This window comes from Syngnathus leptorhynchus, chromosome 12 (genome assembly GCF_054491065.1).
Source record: "Syngnathus leptorhynchus isolate UIUO chromosome 12, UIUO_Slep, whole genome shotgun sequence".
Lineage (NCBI taxonomy): Eukaryota > Metazoa > Chordata > Actinopteri > Syngnathiformes > Syngnathidae > Syngnathus > Syngnathus leptorhynchus.
Genome location: NC_141206.1, coordinates 195,186 through 209,312, shown reverse-complemented (window position 1 = coordinate 209,312; position 14,127 = coordinate 195,186). Strand labels below are relative to the sequence as shown.

The following is a 14,127-nucleotide window of genomic DNA, read 5'->3' as shown; positions in this document are numbered from 1 at the left end:
ATACAGTCCTCAGGCTCCCCAACAATAATAGCAGTTTGCATGATTTTAATGCAATGTTTTTCCTTATTCAGGTTTGTTTCAAGACTACAGTTGGACTTCACTTTGATGGTTAATGCAGTTATTGCAATTTTGTTGTTTTATCCCAGTAGATTGGTTTAGATTGGTCGTCTCATAATCGGGGTCGCCTTATATTCGGGCCAATACAATACTGCTACTGGCAAGAGTATCAGGTTTTCACTTTTTGTCAAATTCACAATTTCACCACGAAAAACATTGAAACCTTTGGGAGTTTTAATTTTAAAGTATTTGTTTTCCTTTATTGAAAGAGAAGAGTGAGAAGCAGTTGAAACAATGATGTCTACAGTATCATTTGATGCGTTTTTAGGCATGGGAATCAAGACAATCATTAATTGACTGTTTTTATGAGGACCCAGAAATATTGCAGTTGCCTGTATTTCTCTGATCTTAAGGCACCCCTAAATACAGTTGGTATTGTAGTCAATGCCAGTGGGTGTGTCATTGTTCTGGTATGGATGTGTTCTTGCATTGGTCTTGGAAACAGAAGTGTAACGCTCAAGTCTCATTGTGGGAAAACACATGAAAAATGGCAACCAATTGTTGGAGGCATGTTAATCTGCTTTCTTATTATTGTTGAAAGTGCTTGAGCAAAGTACCAAAACCTTATGGCAGTTTAGCCGTGTTTGCACTGCCCCTTCCCACTGGGCTCTTGCCTTGTATGCCTGCACTTCTGTTATCTGGTTCTTCATAGTGTGCAACACAAAATATACATCAGAATGTATATGATAAGTATTATAATTAGTATAATAAATTAAAGTGAATCTTTTTAGTTCACATTTGCACTGTGTTTTATTATTAATTGCTAATACCTGCTTGTGGTGTGGCAGAAGAAAGAAAATCATATTTAAAAAATTTAATCGCGTAGTGGAAAGCATTTATCATGAATGCCAAATAAAATCTCCCAAACTCTGGTAATTTGTGTTTAACTCTTAAATTCAGCTGTAATAAGCCACTCTATTTTTCCTCGCTAAACTCACAGACTGAATTGTCATTCTCAGTCTCTGCTCCCAGTTTTTAGACCAGTCCGAGGTGCGTTCCAGGTTCTGGTAACGTGAGGGTAATTTGTCCAAAGCCTTGACTGCTTCAGGTAGGTCAATTTTCAACCCGGCTCTCCTTATTGCTGCATAAAACTTGGCTGGGGATGCTGTGGCAAGGTAACACCTGAAAAAGATGAGTTTTAGATGGATGTTCGGTGAGATTTTTGTAGTGGAAGGTAAAAATAACTTTTGGTTTGGCAAAGCATACAGTATCCTTCTTCTCGGTCTTTGAGATCATTTTAAACATTTTACGTAATGACAGTTATTTGGACTAATGCTTGTCTTGTGAGTATGAATATACAAGAACCACATAACCTTTTAACAGCAGGATCGTGGGGACAATGGTAGTGATGCCAAGTAGCCACTGCAGTGTGAGGACACAGCACATACTGGTTTTCTTCCCAACATCTCCTCATCGTCTCTAAGATGCCTTCATCATTCACTGTTCCACTTGACAAAGTAGAGGATAGCTACAGGTACAAGAGGAAGAAAGACAAGAAAAGACCGCTTGGTAAAAGTATTAGAATGTTCAATAGTCTGGATATCGTGTGTTAGGTGCAGGACGTCTATGTAGTCAGTACCAGTTTATGGTGCTTTTCAAGCAGAGTGAATTTGTGTAAATGTTGAAACTCGTTCATAATCTTCTTCACCAAACCACAGTCTCTTTCCAGAAGCAGCCAAAACACTCGCTCCATGTTATAAGGGTCCTAAATCATACACAATTTTAATTATTAAAAGACATTTACACTGCTTATGTGCTACCTGCAACCAGTATGTGACAATGTCAGCTGATAATCGTGCAATTGAAAAAAAATTATCATTGCCTATCCATTAACTGTAGAAGTACCTGGATGTCAATGGCAGGAGCCAGTGTCTGTGTCACATTAGTTGCCATGGTAAAGTCACCGGAGGTTACTGTCCTGTGAACAATGTCATTGGCATTCACCATGGCCACAAGCTTCAGGGGTAACCCCATCGTCTTCACAATAAAGCCAGCTGGGACAGAGATGGACAAAACAAGAGCAAGATGAGTATATATATATATATATATATATATATATATATATATATATATATATGATATTGTAGACAAAAAGTTACATCTAACAATGTTTAACCACTAGAGCATATTGAAAAAAAAATTGTACTTAATTAATAGTGTTCTCCTTTTTCCCTCACTACTGTGGGTTTATCAGCTTTAATATTTGTAATCCCAAAGCAGCTGTATGTGAAAATTGTGACATTTTATTTTGCATTGTATTGCGGGTCATCAGCCTACCTGCAATGTTACCTGCTCCCCCAGTGGGCACCACCACCTCCAGTTCAGGCAGTGGTTTGTGAGCCTCACTCTGCTCCATATTACTTAGCTGCAAGTATGCAAAGATGAAATGCACCAGCTGGATCATGATACGAGACCAGTTCACTGAGTTAAGGCTCATGAGGCCATGATATTTTACCAGTTCCTCATCGGCAAATAAATGACGGAGAGGCTGGTCGATATCATCAGAAGAGCCGTCCGCTTTGAAAACACACAATGCATTCAATGAAATCAAAATGTGCACTATACACTCACATCCACTAGGCAGAGACACTAAAACTTTGTTTTGTTTTGCAATTAAAATATGAAAATGAGACAGCGATTAATAGTTCAACAAAGCCAGTTCAATGGTGTGCAAAGAATAGATTCAGACAGCCCTGGTCACACCCGTGTCACAATACTTCTTGTTACATAAAAAGAGCTAGCATCTATGTATGTGGTTTCCGGCCCACTATTAAGGGGAGTGTATTCTATTTTTAAATGTGTTAGTCAAGACTCAAGAACAAACACTGATAGTAGTGTGTTGTTTTCACCTGCAAAGACATGGATATTATCTTCCATGCAAGTAATCATTTGCTTCTCCTGGACAGGAGTAACGCGTCCTTGAGGGTAAACTACCACCACATCCAAGCCACAGAGGCCTTTTGCACTCTGGATGGCTGAGCCACCTGTATCCCCTGATGTACCTATGTTGGAATGCCGGTGGAGAGACATCACGCGATAAACATTTTGTTAGAGAGTAGGTTCAAGTTACCACGATCACTATAACCCACCAAAACACATTTTACAACATTGAAAAATGATCCAGTTATGCTTCTACTTTCATACCAACAAGAACAGTAGCTCTGTGTTTCTCCTTCTGCAGAAAGTAGTCAAGAAAGCGCACAGTGCAGGTCATTGCCAGGTCTTTAAAGGCCAGGGTATCTCCATGGAAGAGCTCCAGGATTGACAGGCCATCCTTCAGCTGTACAGTTCTGATCACCTCCGGCACAGCAAATCCAGACAAAGCAGTGTGCACAAGATCTGTGACAGTGACAAAATGTTTTTGTAAGTTTTAAATTTGACAAATATTTCAAATGCTGTAGTCCCATTTCTCTTTTGATAGTCAGCTCACCATGGAGATCCTCTCTGGGAATTAGATGAGAGGGAATGAAAATTGCGGCTACTTCCACCACTAGTTTGGGATAAGAAAGTCTACTCCAGCACCTCAAGGTTTCTGGACTCAGAATGGGAATATTTTCAGGCATAAACATTCCGCCATCAGGAGCATAACCGGAAAAGAGTACATCTCGGAAGTCCCATCCGTAGACTCCACCACGTGTACTGCAATACTTCATTGAACAAACCTGAATAAACAAATATTTAATGAAATTATATTTCTTTTATTAGCCCTGATCTGAAGCTGCATGTGTTGTTCCTACTTCAATAGGTTTCGTTAGTTTATAATTAGGAATACAATTTAAATGGCAACAAGGTTATATGTGTTACATCAGAAGACTCAATTTCTTGCTTACAAGCAGTTTTCATTCTAGAATTTGGGAGAACCTGTAAGGAGTGGATTGAGGTTGGAGTGGTGAAATGGAGGAACAGACATGCATTTAATCATTAAATTTATGAATAAAATTCCCACAGTAGTAGCCACATCTTGGCTAGACTGAGAACCAAATCGCCATCATTTTGTGGATGGCATTACCTCACATGACATGTTTGGTTGGCTTGATTTCAGAGTAATTTACTGCACCACCAAGGTTAGCCTGTCGCTAGTCGAAATTATGCGCACTATCCATTTCACCATCAAAAGCACATCCATGCATTAATCTGAACAAGAGAATTACAATAATAATAATAATAATAATAATAATAATAATAATAATAAGGGCGAGTGGGGCTACTTAAGTTTTCATTGAATGAAGTGTCTGTCGTCGCACCGTGCGACTGTTTGTGACGGGAGTTACGAAATCATTTTTACCCCACCTATTTAAGCTTTGTTTACTGTGTGTTTAGTGGGATTTTATTTTGAAGTATAAGAGAAAACCGGGCATTCTTGAATATCCAAAGGTGCACTACGTAAAAAAAAAAAAGATGCGCTACGTTCAGTTCACCTTTGTCCAAAATATGAAAATATGAACGACGTCATGAACTTTCGTTCATTAAATAGTTTAAGGTACAAGACTGTATGTTAAATATTGCCTGGATCTTAACAGACACAGACGATCTTGAGTCCTGGCTGCTTGAGGTCCTCTAGAGCCAACATTTGTTGAGAGACATATTATGCCATCTCAAATTTAAAATTTCCTGTTTATATGTGTTACTAGTGCCAGAGTTGTCGAACGGAAAAGTCTGCGAGGGAGTCCCGTTTTATACCAGTCAAATAAATCTTAAACTTACCGTTGTCCGCACGCTCACACACACAGGAAATCTCACGCGACCTTTAAACCTTCGACCTCTTCATATTCATGTGTATATCGCTGGATCTCTGCCCATAAAACATAAGACAGCCCATAAGACACTGCGGTCAAGCCTGTCGTCTTTCGTTTTCTCGTGGTCAAGTCAGCCGTGCTTTAAAAAAAAAAGTGTGCCCCTATTATAGGCTTTACGGTAAAAGCAAGCCGAGGACTCGCAGAGCAGCGCGAGATGTCTTTTCAAAACAAAAGCTCAGAGATTTATTAATACGTATTAGAATTTTAGCTCAATAGCTCCTAGATCGTTTGACCTTTTGACCCCAAATTTTTAATGAATGACACTCCCACGTTGGCTTAGATTTTCATTGCAATGTTTCAATTATGAAAATTATGAGAATTTTAGCGCAATAGCTCCCTGGTCATGTGACCTTTTGATCCCAAGTTTTGAGAGATGACACTCCCACGTGGGATGGTTGAGATACACCTCTTAGATTTTCATCCCAATTCTTCAATTAGTTTTTGTGAATTTATTACTTCCCCATATTAGCATGTTAGCGCAATAGCTCCCAGGTCATGTGAGCTTTTGACCTCAAAGTTTGAGGAATGACACTCCCACATGGCCTGGTTGAAATGCACCTCTTAGATTTTCATTTCAATGCTTTAAATATTTTTTATGATTTTATTACTTCTTAATATTAGCGTTTTAGCTCATTACCTCCCAGGTTGTGACCTATTGACCGCAAAGTTTGAGGGATGACACTCCCACACAGCCTGGTTGAGATACATCTGATATTTTCGTTCCAATGCTTCAAAAATATTCTTAATGAATTTATTAGTGTAGGGCGGCCTGGTGGCGCACTGGGTAGCACGTCCGCCTCACAGTTAGGAGAGTGCGGATTCTATTCCACCTCCGGCCCTCCCTGTGTGGAGTTTGCATGTTCTCCCCGTGTCCACGTAGGTTTTATGCGGGCACTCCGGTTTCCTCCCACATCCCAAAAACATGCTTGGTAGGCCGATTGAAGACTCTAAATTGTCCCTAGGTATGAGAGCGAGTGCGGATGGTTGTTTGTCTCTGGGTGCCCTGCGATTGACTGGCAACCGGTTCAGGGTGTCCCCCGCCTGCTGCCCGATGACGGCTGGGATAGGCTCCAGCATGCCCTCGACCCCCGTGGGGACAAAGCGGTTCGGAAAATGGATAAATGGATTATTAGCGTAAATATTTATTCTTTTCCTTCACTCTTTTACCGCAACGCCTGAAATAAGGTCACACTTGTTAAAGAGCGGCTGGCTTGACCACGAGAAAACGGGAGACGGCTGGCTGGACCGCAGTCATAAGACCATATGCACCATCTTGCATGCCTAATTTGCCTTCACAAACTCCCGGATGAAATTAAGCTACATCATCATTAACCATGCTAGTATTTACTATTCACTAGTATTTCCTATTTACGCAGAACTCTACGTACCACATGACCAGGTCATTTATACTGTAATACTACTGATACTAATACTACGACTACTGGTACTACTACTGTGTATTAAGGTAAAGAGGCACGAGAGTTGATTTCAAAATAGAAATGTCTGAAAGAACTATAGTTACGGGCACAAGATTAAAGTTATTTTCACAAGAGTTCAGACAAAGGCCATGGAATATATTTATAATATAACATCTGAAAGAAATATTGATAGTTAAGGCAACAAAATTAAAGTTATTTTAAGAGTTCAGACAAAGGCCATGGAATATATTTAGAATGCTGGCAGGCACTTTCTTTTCAAAATAATTTCTTAAAAATTATGATCAATCAACTACAATAGATCTTCAGAAATATTTTCCCATTAATTTGATACAATAGAAATGTGTCTTACATTATAGATGTGAGTGCAACAATATGACACATTCAAGATATAAAAAGTCAGGTCCACACTCAATGAACAACTGGATGTGTGGTCTGTTTTGTGCTGCAGGGCCTACATGTCGTAGAAATCAATGTGATCTCCTGATTTGTATTTGTCTTCCAGCAGCAGCTTCATCAGCTTAGCACATGAGGTCTCACATGTGAGCAGCTGGCTTTCATCGAACATGTCGGCAAACGCCTTTCTTAAGCTCATTTCTCCCGTTCTGGTCCTGGCTTCTAACTGCATGTCTGTATCCAATGGACCTGGGTAAATGCAAAAAAGACCGAAGACAAAATAAAATCAACAATAACGTAGTAGCAGAATATCGGCATTTGAGACGCATAGGTTTTATTTGTATTTTTTTTCATATAAAATAAAACAAACAAATGAAAAACATGAGTTCTCAGTCACAACATTGAGAATTTTTTTTTATTATCCTACAAGCCCATTATAAACAATCCCCCTCCACTCCAAACTGTTAATGTGTAATAATTTTGATATTTATTGTAATTCAAATGAACTTTTGCTTGTGTTTGTTATAAAATACACATAAAGGGGACCTTCAAAAAATCTCTGTTGTAATATTGAGGAAAAAAATCAATTGAGTATTTTTCAAACCGTATCAGCCCCATAAACATAAATATAAGCATTACCACCCACCGACCTGGAGCATAGTTGAGCACGCGCAGGTCTGGTTCCTCTTCTGCCAAAACCTTGAACATCATATCTCGGGCCGCTTTGCCAGTACAGTACAGCACCCAAGAGGAGAATGGCTTCAGCGCGCACAGTGAGGAGATGTTGATCACGCAGCGGCGCAAACCTGATTGCTTTGGAAAGGCTTGCAGCACGCGGGCAGTGAGACACAAAGCAGAGGTGACATTGAAAGATAGGTAGGAGTCCACCTCGCCCATGCTGGTAAAGCTTTTGGAGAAACGGGACACGTCACCTAGTGCGGCTGAGCAGACAGAATGAGGCAATTAGCTACACTGAATATTTAAGATGGTAACAAGATAATTACAAACACAACACACAATACTGATCCTACCAGCGTTGTTAACAAGAATAACGTGTTCTATATCCGGTGAAAAAGCCTTTTTCGCGGTCTGGACGACCCTCTCTGGTGCTTCCATCTGGGAGAGATCCAACACCACGCATCGAATCTCCAATTCCGACTCGACCAACTCTGTTTTAAGAGTCTGCAGCTCGTCACCAGATCTGGCTACCAGGACGAACACCGATCCAGGCTTCACCACCCGAGCCATCTCCTTTGCAAGCGCCCGGCCAAAACCTTTAGACGCCCCGGTGATGATGCACAATGCTCGGCCAAGATGCTCCATTAGCGCAACGCGAGGAATACAAGAATGAAGGGGGTAGAACTAAACGATTTCTCCCAGCTGTCAGCTTGCTACGTTCATTTGTGACTGTTCTTCTTGTGTTCACTAGGTGTGGCTAGCTGTCACTTGTTGCTCTATCGCCATCTCTCGGTTTCACGCTACTTTGACATGGCTCATTTTCTAACGTCGCATGAAATCAACTTTTACGCACGCGCGCGCACGCACACACAGGCGCGCGCGCGCACACCACACGCACACGCGCGCACACACGCGCGCGCACACACACACACACAGACACACACACACACACACGCGCGCACACACGCACGTGCACACCACACGCACACACGCGCACACACACGCACACGCGCACACACACACACACACACACACACACACACACACACACGCACACACACGCACACACACGCACACAGCATTTATGAATTAAGGTTGGTGCCCTTGTCCAATACACCCTTTAGATTACACAAAACACTAAGTTATTTACTGGAGGAATGAGGACCGGAAAGTGGAGCTTTTTTTTTAATGATTTAAAGTAGGTTAACTTGAATTTTTTTCCATTACTTAATCTCAAATATTTTTTATATAATGGATGGATGGATGTAATTGTTCTGACAAATGTTACCTAAGTAAAACATGTTCTCAAAACCATCACAAGGCAGTTTTATTTATTAAAGATATTCCATAAAAAACAAATTGGTTAGTTTCGTCAGGATAATGTGTTCGTTTTATGGGCAGTTTAGCTGTCAAAAGGTAAAGCATAGAATATTCGTTAAATTTTACAGCAACAAAAAAGTCTAATATCATTTGAATTTGTAAACCAACAATTTGTATTTTGTGTCAACTTCTGACGTTGATGCTTGTTTTTCAGAAAGCCATTCCTGTTCTTGTGTGGAAAACAAACATGGCAGATTCAACCCACAATGAACAGTGATAGGTCAAACTGATAAATGCTTGATTATTTTTCTTTCATTGTTCATTATTGCTAACCACATACAAGACGCTCATTCAAAGTGCTTTCGATAATATATTGCACCTCTTTAGAACGCAGTGACTCACTTTTGCGAGTGAAGCCACGCAGATGCTGGCCGACCAGGTGACAGACATGGAGAAACTTCTACCAAATTCACTAATCATTGTTTTGGGTGATCTCAACAGGGCGAACCTCGCACACGAACTCCCCAGATACAGACAGCACATTACGTGTCCCACCAGAGGGGCACAGACACTGGACCACTGCTACACCGTAATTAAGGATGCATACCACTCTGTGGTGTGTCCCACCGGTAGGAGACCCCGGGGACGACCCAGGACGCGCTGGAGAGACTACGTCTCTCGGCTGGCCTGGGAACGCCTTGGGATCCCCCGGGATGAGCTAGAGGAAGTGGCTGGGGAGAGGGAGGTCTGGGAGTCCCTCCTAAAGCTGCTGCCCCCGCGACCCGACCCCAGATAAGCGGAAGAAGATGAAGATGAAGAGAGATGAAGACCACTCTGTGGCTCGTGCAGCTTTAGGACTCTCGGACCACTGTCTAGTTCATCTGGTCCCGGCCTACAGGCAGAAACTTAAAACTTCTAAGCCTGTAGTGCGGACTGTGAGGAAGTGGACAGTGGAGTCAAGGCAGGACCTCCAAGCCTGCTTTGACTGCACAGATTGGGGAGTCTTCGAAGCTGCGACTTCAGACCTGCATGAACTCACTGACACTGTTACATCATACATCTGTTTTTGTGAGGATCTGTGTGTGCAGACTAAGACCTTCTCCACGTACAACAACGCCAAACCTTGGTTTACACCAAACCTCAGGAGGCTGTGCAAAGCCAAGGAGGAGGCCTACAGGAGCGGCGACCGGGACCTGTTCAAGCAGACCAGAAACACACTGAACCGAGAGGTCAGGAGAGCCAGGAGGTGTTACGGGGAGAGCCTGGAGAGACACCTCTCTGCCAATCCTGATCCCTCAACAGCGTGGAAAGGTCTGCAGAGCATCACGGGCTTCAAGAAACGAACCCCCCATCCTGTGGAGAGCCCAAGGCTTGCTAACCAGCTGAACAGGTTCTACTGCAGGTTTGATCGGTCCTCCCACACAACAGGACCTCCTGCAGCACAATCAACATACTCCCCTCCCCTCACAACCGCTCTGTCCACACCTCCATCACCGCTGTCACCTAATTTCTCTCTTGCAGAGGCCGTGCCCGCACTCCAGATCCGTGAGGAGGAAGTGCGCCAGGTGTTCCGGAGACAAAAGATCAGGAAGGCACCTTGCCCAGACGGCGTGTCACCCTCCTGCTTGAAAGTCTGTGCTGACCAGCTGGTGCCCACCTTTGCACAAATCTTCAACCCCTCCCTGGAGCTGTGTGAGGTGCCCTCGTGCTTCAAAAGCTCCACCATCATTCCAGTGGCCAAGAAGCCCACCATCACAGGATTGAATTACTACAGACCTGTCGCTCTGACATCTGTGGTCATGAAATATTTTCGAAAGGTTGGTGCTGAACCACCTGAAGCATGTCACGGGTCCCCTGCTTGACCCCCTCCAGTTTGCCTCCCGGGCAAACAGGTCGGTGGATGATGCGGTCAACATGGGACTGCACTACATCCTGCACCACCTGGACACCCCAGGAACGTACGCCAGGATCCTGTTTGTGGATTTCAGCTCGGCGTTCAACACCATCGCTCCTGACATCCTCCAACAGAAGCTCATCCAGCTCGCGGTGCCTGCCTCCACCTATCATTGGATCACCAGCTTCCTGACCAACAGGAGACATCACATCTGGCACCAGGACCACCAATACTGGCGCCCCTCAGGGGTGCGTACTCTCCCCACTGCTCTTCTCTCTCTACACCAACGATTTCTCCTCAGGTGACTCTCCTGTGAAGCTCCTGAAGTATGCAGACGACACGACTCACATCCACTTTTTGATTTCCATATTATGTATTTTATGCACCCTCTTTGCATCCATTGCAGCCTGGTGATCCTGAAAGGGGGATCCTTCCATCTGTGGTCCCTTCTCAAGGTTTCTCATTTCTCCCCTGGTAGAGGTTTTTGAGTTTTTCCTTGCCCTTTTGGGAGCCCAAGATCAGGGGATGCTTTGAGAATAATTGTCAATTGATTGTCTATGTGAAGCCCTTTGAAACTGCTTGTGATTTAGGGCTATACAAATAAACTTGACTTGACTTGACTCTCATCGGACTGATTCAGGACGGTGATGAGACTTCGTACAGACAGGAGGTGGAGCGGCTGGTCCACTGGTGCAGCCAAAATCACCTGGAGCTGAACCCGCTCAAGACCGTGGAGATGACAGTGGATTTCAGGCGAGATCCTTCACCACTTTCACCCCTCACTATCCGCAGTAATACCATACTCTCCTCAGACACCTTCAAGTTCCTGGGTACCACAATCTCACGGGACCTGAAATGGAACGGCCACATAGACTCTGTCCGGAAGAAGGCCCAGCAGAGGCTGTACTTTCTGAGACTGCTCAAGAAGTTCAACCTGCCGCGGGAGCTGCTGAAGACCTTCTACACTGCCATCCTCCAGTCTGTCCTCTGCACCTCCATCACTGTCTGGTTTGGATCAGCCTCCAAACAAGACAAGCACAGACTGCAACAGACAATCAGGACTGCAGAAAAGATCATTGGAATCAACCTCCCATCTATCCAAGACTTGTACCTGTCCAGGACCAGGAAACGCGCAAGCAACATCTCTACAGACCCTTCTCACCCAGGTTACAGTCTGTTTGAACTACTCCCCTCCGGACGGCGATACAGAGCTCTGCACGCCAAAACCAGCAGACACAGAGACAGCTTCTTCCCCCAGGCTGTTGCTCTGATGAACTCACACCACTCTTAGAGTCTCAGAGTCATTGCTGTGCTATAACATCCTGCTCTCCACACCTTTTTGGATTGTCTACACTGTTTGCACTATGTGTCTTCTCTGCATCCAGGTCATCCTGGAAGCAGGACCCTTCCATCTGTGGTCTCTTCTCAAGGTTTCCCACTTCCCCTAGTCGGAGATTAGAGTTATTCCTTGCCCTCGTGGGAGTTTAAGATCAGGGGATGGCTGAGAATATTGTCATTTGTCATTTTCACATGTCCTGAGTATTGTTAGTCACCTAAATGTTGAACAGAGACTGTGATGTAACGAAGTCAAGTTCCTTGTTTGGCACGCTCAAACATGGCGAATAAATTCTGCTTGAATCTTGAGCAGTTTATTAAAGAACATCAGCAAGAGCAATACAAAATTAAATATTTGAGACAGCTTCCTGAAAGGCAACAAATTGTCAGTTCCTACTCAACACCAGCTAACACTGGAAAAAAAAATTGAGTAAATTTTAATTGTAAAATTTACTTGAAATTTCTAAGTCAAAATTAGAAATTATTTTGTATAATATATATATATATATATATATATATATATATATATATATATATATATATATATATATATATATATATATATATATATATATATATATATATATATATATCGTCATTCTCTCATCTGAGCCATTCCACTCCGACTGCATATCAAAATATTGAGGGCATCTTCAGAACAACAACAATGCCCATGAAACGTGGAATGAAAACATTACCCTCTTACTGTTTCCTCTGGTGACCGTTAGTGATTTAAAATGCATGTTTTCTCTTGATTTTAACAATTTTGTTGTATACAAAAAATTTCACGTCTTACCACGTTCACTGACTGAGAACTGGAGACCCTTTGCTAATGCACATAAGGCAGTCCTCCTTTCCTGGAACCTTCTTCAGTGCAATGAACTTGGCAAGGTATTGCTCGACTGCAGTCCTCTCCTGGTCAGTCCAGGGTCTCTTACCTTGTTTTGTGACTTCTATTTCTGCGGCATCTATGAAACGAAAAACTAAAATAGTTTACTAGAGGTTGAGTTGATTAAACTGAGACTTTGTTGAAGTTTTACAACTGTACGAATGATTTGAAAAATAATTTAAAAAACAAGTCGACTTGATTCACAACAGTAATTATAAAACACGTTGAAGCAGCTACCTTAAAACCGTTTTGTTGACTTTATATAGCACAAGGTAACTTTCAGTTTTGGTCGATTTTGGCGGCGCTGGTGGACAAAAGCAGTAGTGTTTAGCCTGAAAGAAGACCACATTTCCCATTAGGACCAGCGGATCAGCAGACCTGCTGCATTTGGAGTGAACTAGATTTCTGTTTCCAGTGGCTGTGTGAAGGATGAATAGCAATGAGGTAATGAATCCAGTAGTGGTCTCCATGATGAATACAATATATGGATGTCGTTTTCCCTCGCCCGGACGCGGGTCACCGGGGCCCCTCTCTGGAGCCAGGCCTGGAGGTGGGGCTCGAAGGCGAGCGCCTGGTGGCCGGACCTTCGCTCATGGGGTCCGGTCGGGCATAGCCCGAAAAGAAAACGTGGGTCCCCCTTCCAATGGGCTCACCACCTATAGGAGGGGCCAAAGGGGTCGGGTGCATAGTGAGCTGGGCGGCGGCCAAAGGCGAGGACCTTGGCGGTCCGATCCCCGGCTGCAGAGGCTGGCTCTAGGGACATGGAATGTCATCTCTCTGGCTGGAAAGGAGCCCGAGCTGGTGTGTGAGGCAGAAAGGTTCCGACTAGACATAGTCGGACTTGCCTCCACACATAGTTTGGGCTCTGGTACAAGCCCTCTGGAGAGGGGCTGGACTCTCTTCCACTCTGGAGTTGCCCACGGTGAGAGGCGTCGAGCAGGTGTTGGCATACTTATTGCCCCCGGCTGGGCGCCTGCACATTGGGGTTCACCCCGGTGAGCGAGAGGGTAGCCTCCCTCCGCCTTCGGGTGGGGGGACGGGTTCTGACTGTTGTTTGTGTCTATGCACCGAACGGCAGTTCAGAGTACCCACCCTTCTTAGAGTCCCTGGAGGAAGTGCAGGAGAGTGCTCCTTCTGGGGACTCCATCGTTCTACTGGGTGACTTCAATGCTCACGTGGGCAATGACAGTGAGACCTGGAAGGGCGTGATTGGGAGGAACGCCCCCCCAATCTGAACCCGAGCGGTGTTCTATTATTGGACTTCTG

The 14,127-nt window shown here is 43.8% G+C and overlaps 2 protein-coding genes across 4 annotated transcripts; both read right to left on the bottom strand.

The window, feature by feature from the left end:
• Window positions 1-289: 289 nt before the first annotated feature.
• Window positions 290-5,000, bottom strand: thnsl2 (threonine synthase-like 2). 2 transcript variants are annotated; one of them, XM_085927058.1, is made up of 10 exons: window positions 4,822-5,000; window positions 3,548-3,779; window positions 3,262-3,456; window positions 2,967-3,119; window positions 2,573-2,634; window positions 2,395-2,482; window positions 1,963-2,111; window positions 1,697-1,822; window positions 1,431-1,585; window positions 290-1,239 (listed from the first exon to the last, which is right to left on the bottom strand). In XM_085927058.1, the coding sequence occupies exons 2-10, from the start codon at window positions 3,768-3,770 to the stop codon at window positions 1,014-1,016; spliced, it is 1,377 nt and encodes a 458-aa protein (XP_085783184.1). In that variant the 5' UTR covers window positions 3,771-3,779; window positions 4,822-5,000; the 3' UTR covers window positions 290-1,013. The 2 variants fall into 2 exon arrangements, with proteins under 2 accessions (XP_085783184.1, XP_085783183.1); XM_085927057.1 differs by having other exon boundaries at window positions 2,395-2,634.
• A 1,178-nt stretch (window positions 5,001-6,178) lies between these two features.
• On the bottom strand, window positions 6,179-8,230 carry LOC147047749 (sepiapterin reductase-like). 2 transcript variants are annotated; one of them, XM_085926179.1, is made up of 3 exons: window positions 7,777-8,224; window positions 7,396-7,686; window positions 6,179-6,994 (listed from the first exon to the last, which is right to left on the bottom strand). In XM_085926179.1, exons 1-3 carry the CDS (start codon window positions 8,066-8,068, stop codon window positions 6,804-6,806), a joined length of 774 nt encoding a protein of 257 aa, XP_085782305.1. In that variant the 5' UTR covers window positions 8,069-8,224; the 3' UTR covers window positions 6,179-6,803. The 2 variants fall into 2 exon arrangements, with proteins under 2 accessions (XP_085782305.1, XP_085782306.1); XM_085926180.1 differs by having other exon boundaries at window positions 6,848-6,994; window positions 7,392-7,686; window positions 7,777-8,230.
• Between the last annotated feature and the right edge of the window lie 5,897 nt (window positions 8,231-14,127).

Bases quoted from the DNA above. Each gene is read 5' to 3' on its own strand.
- thnsl2 (XM_085927057.1), bottom strand. From the start codon at position 3,770: ATGAAGTATTGCAGTACACGTGGTGGAGTCTACGGATGGGACTTCCGA. The intron at 3,457-3,547 runs GTGAGCTGACTA...TCACTGTCACAG, and splicing joins TCCCAGAGAGGATCTCCATG to ATCTTGTGCACACTGCTTTG. The intron at 1,586-1,696 runs GTACTGACTACA...TTGTACCTGTAG, and splicing joins TTGAAAAGCACCATAAACTG to CTATCCTCTACTTTGTCAAG.
- LOC147047749 (XM_085926179.1), bottom strand. From the start codon at position 8,068: ATGGAGCATCTTGGCCGAGCATTGTGCATCATCACCGGGGCGTCTAAA. The intron at 7,687-7,776 runs GTAGGATCAGTA...CTGTCTGCTCAG, and splicing joins TATTCTTGTTAACAACGCTG to CCGCACTAGGTGACGTGTCC. The intron at 6,995-7,395 runs GTCGGTGGGTGG...GCATTTACCCAG, and splicing joins CGTGCTCAACTATGCTCCAG to GTCCATTGGATACAGACATG.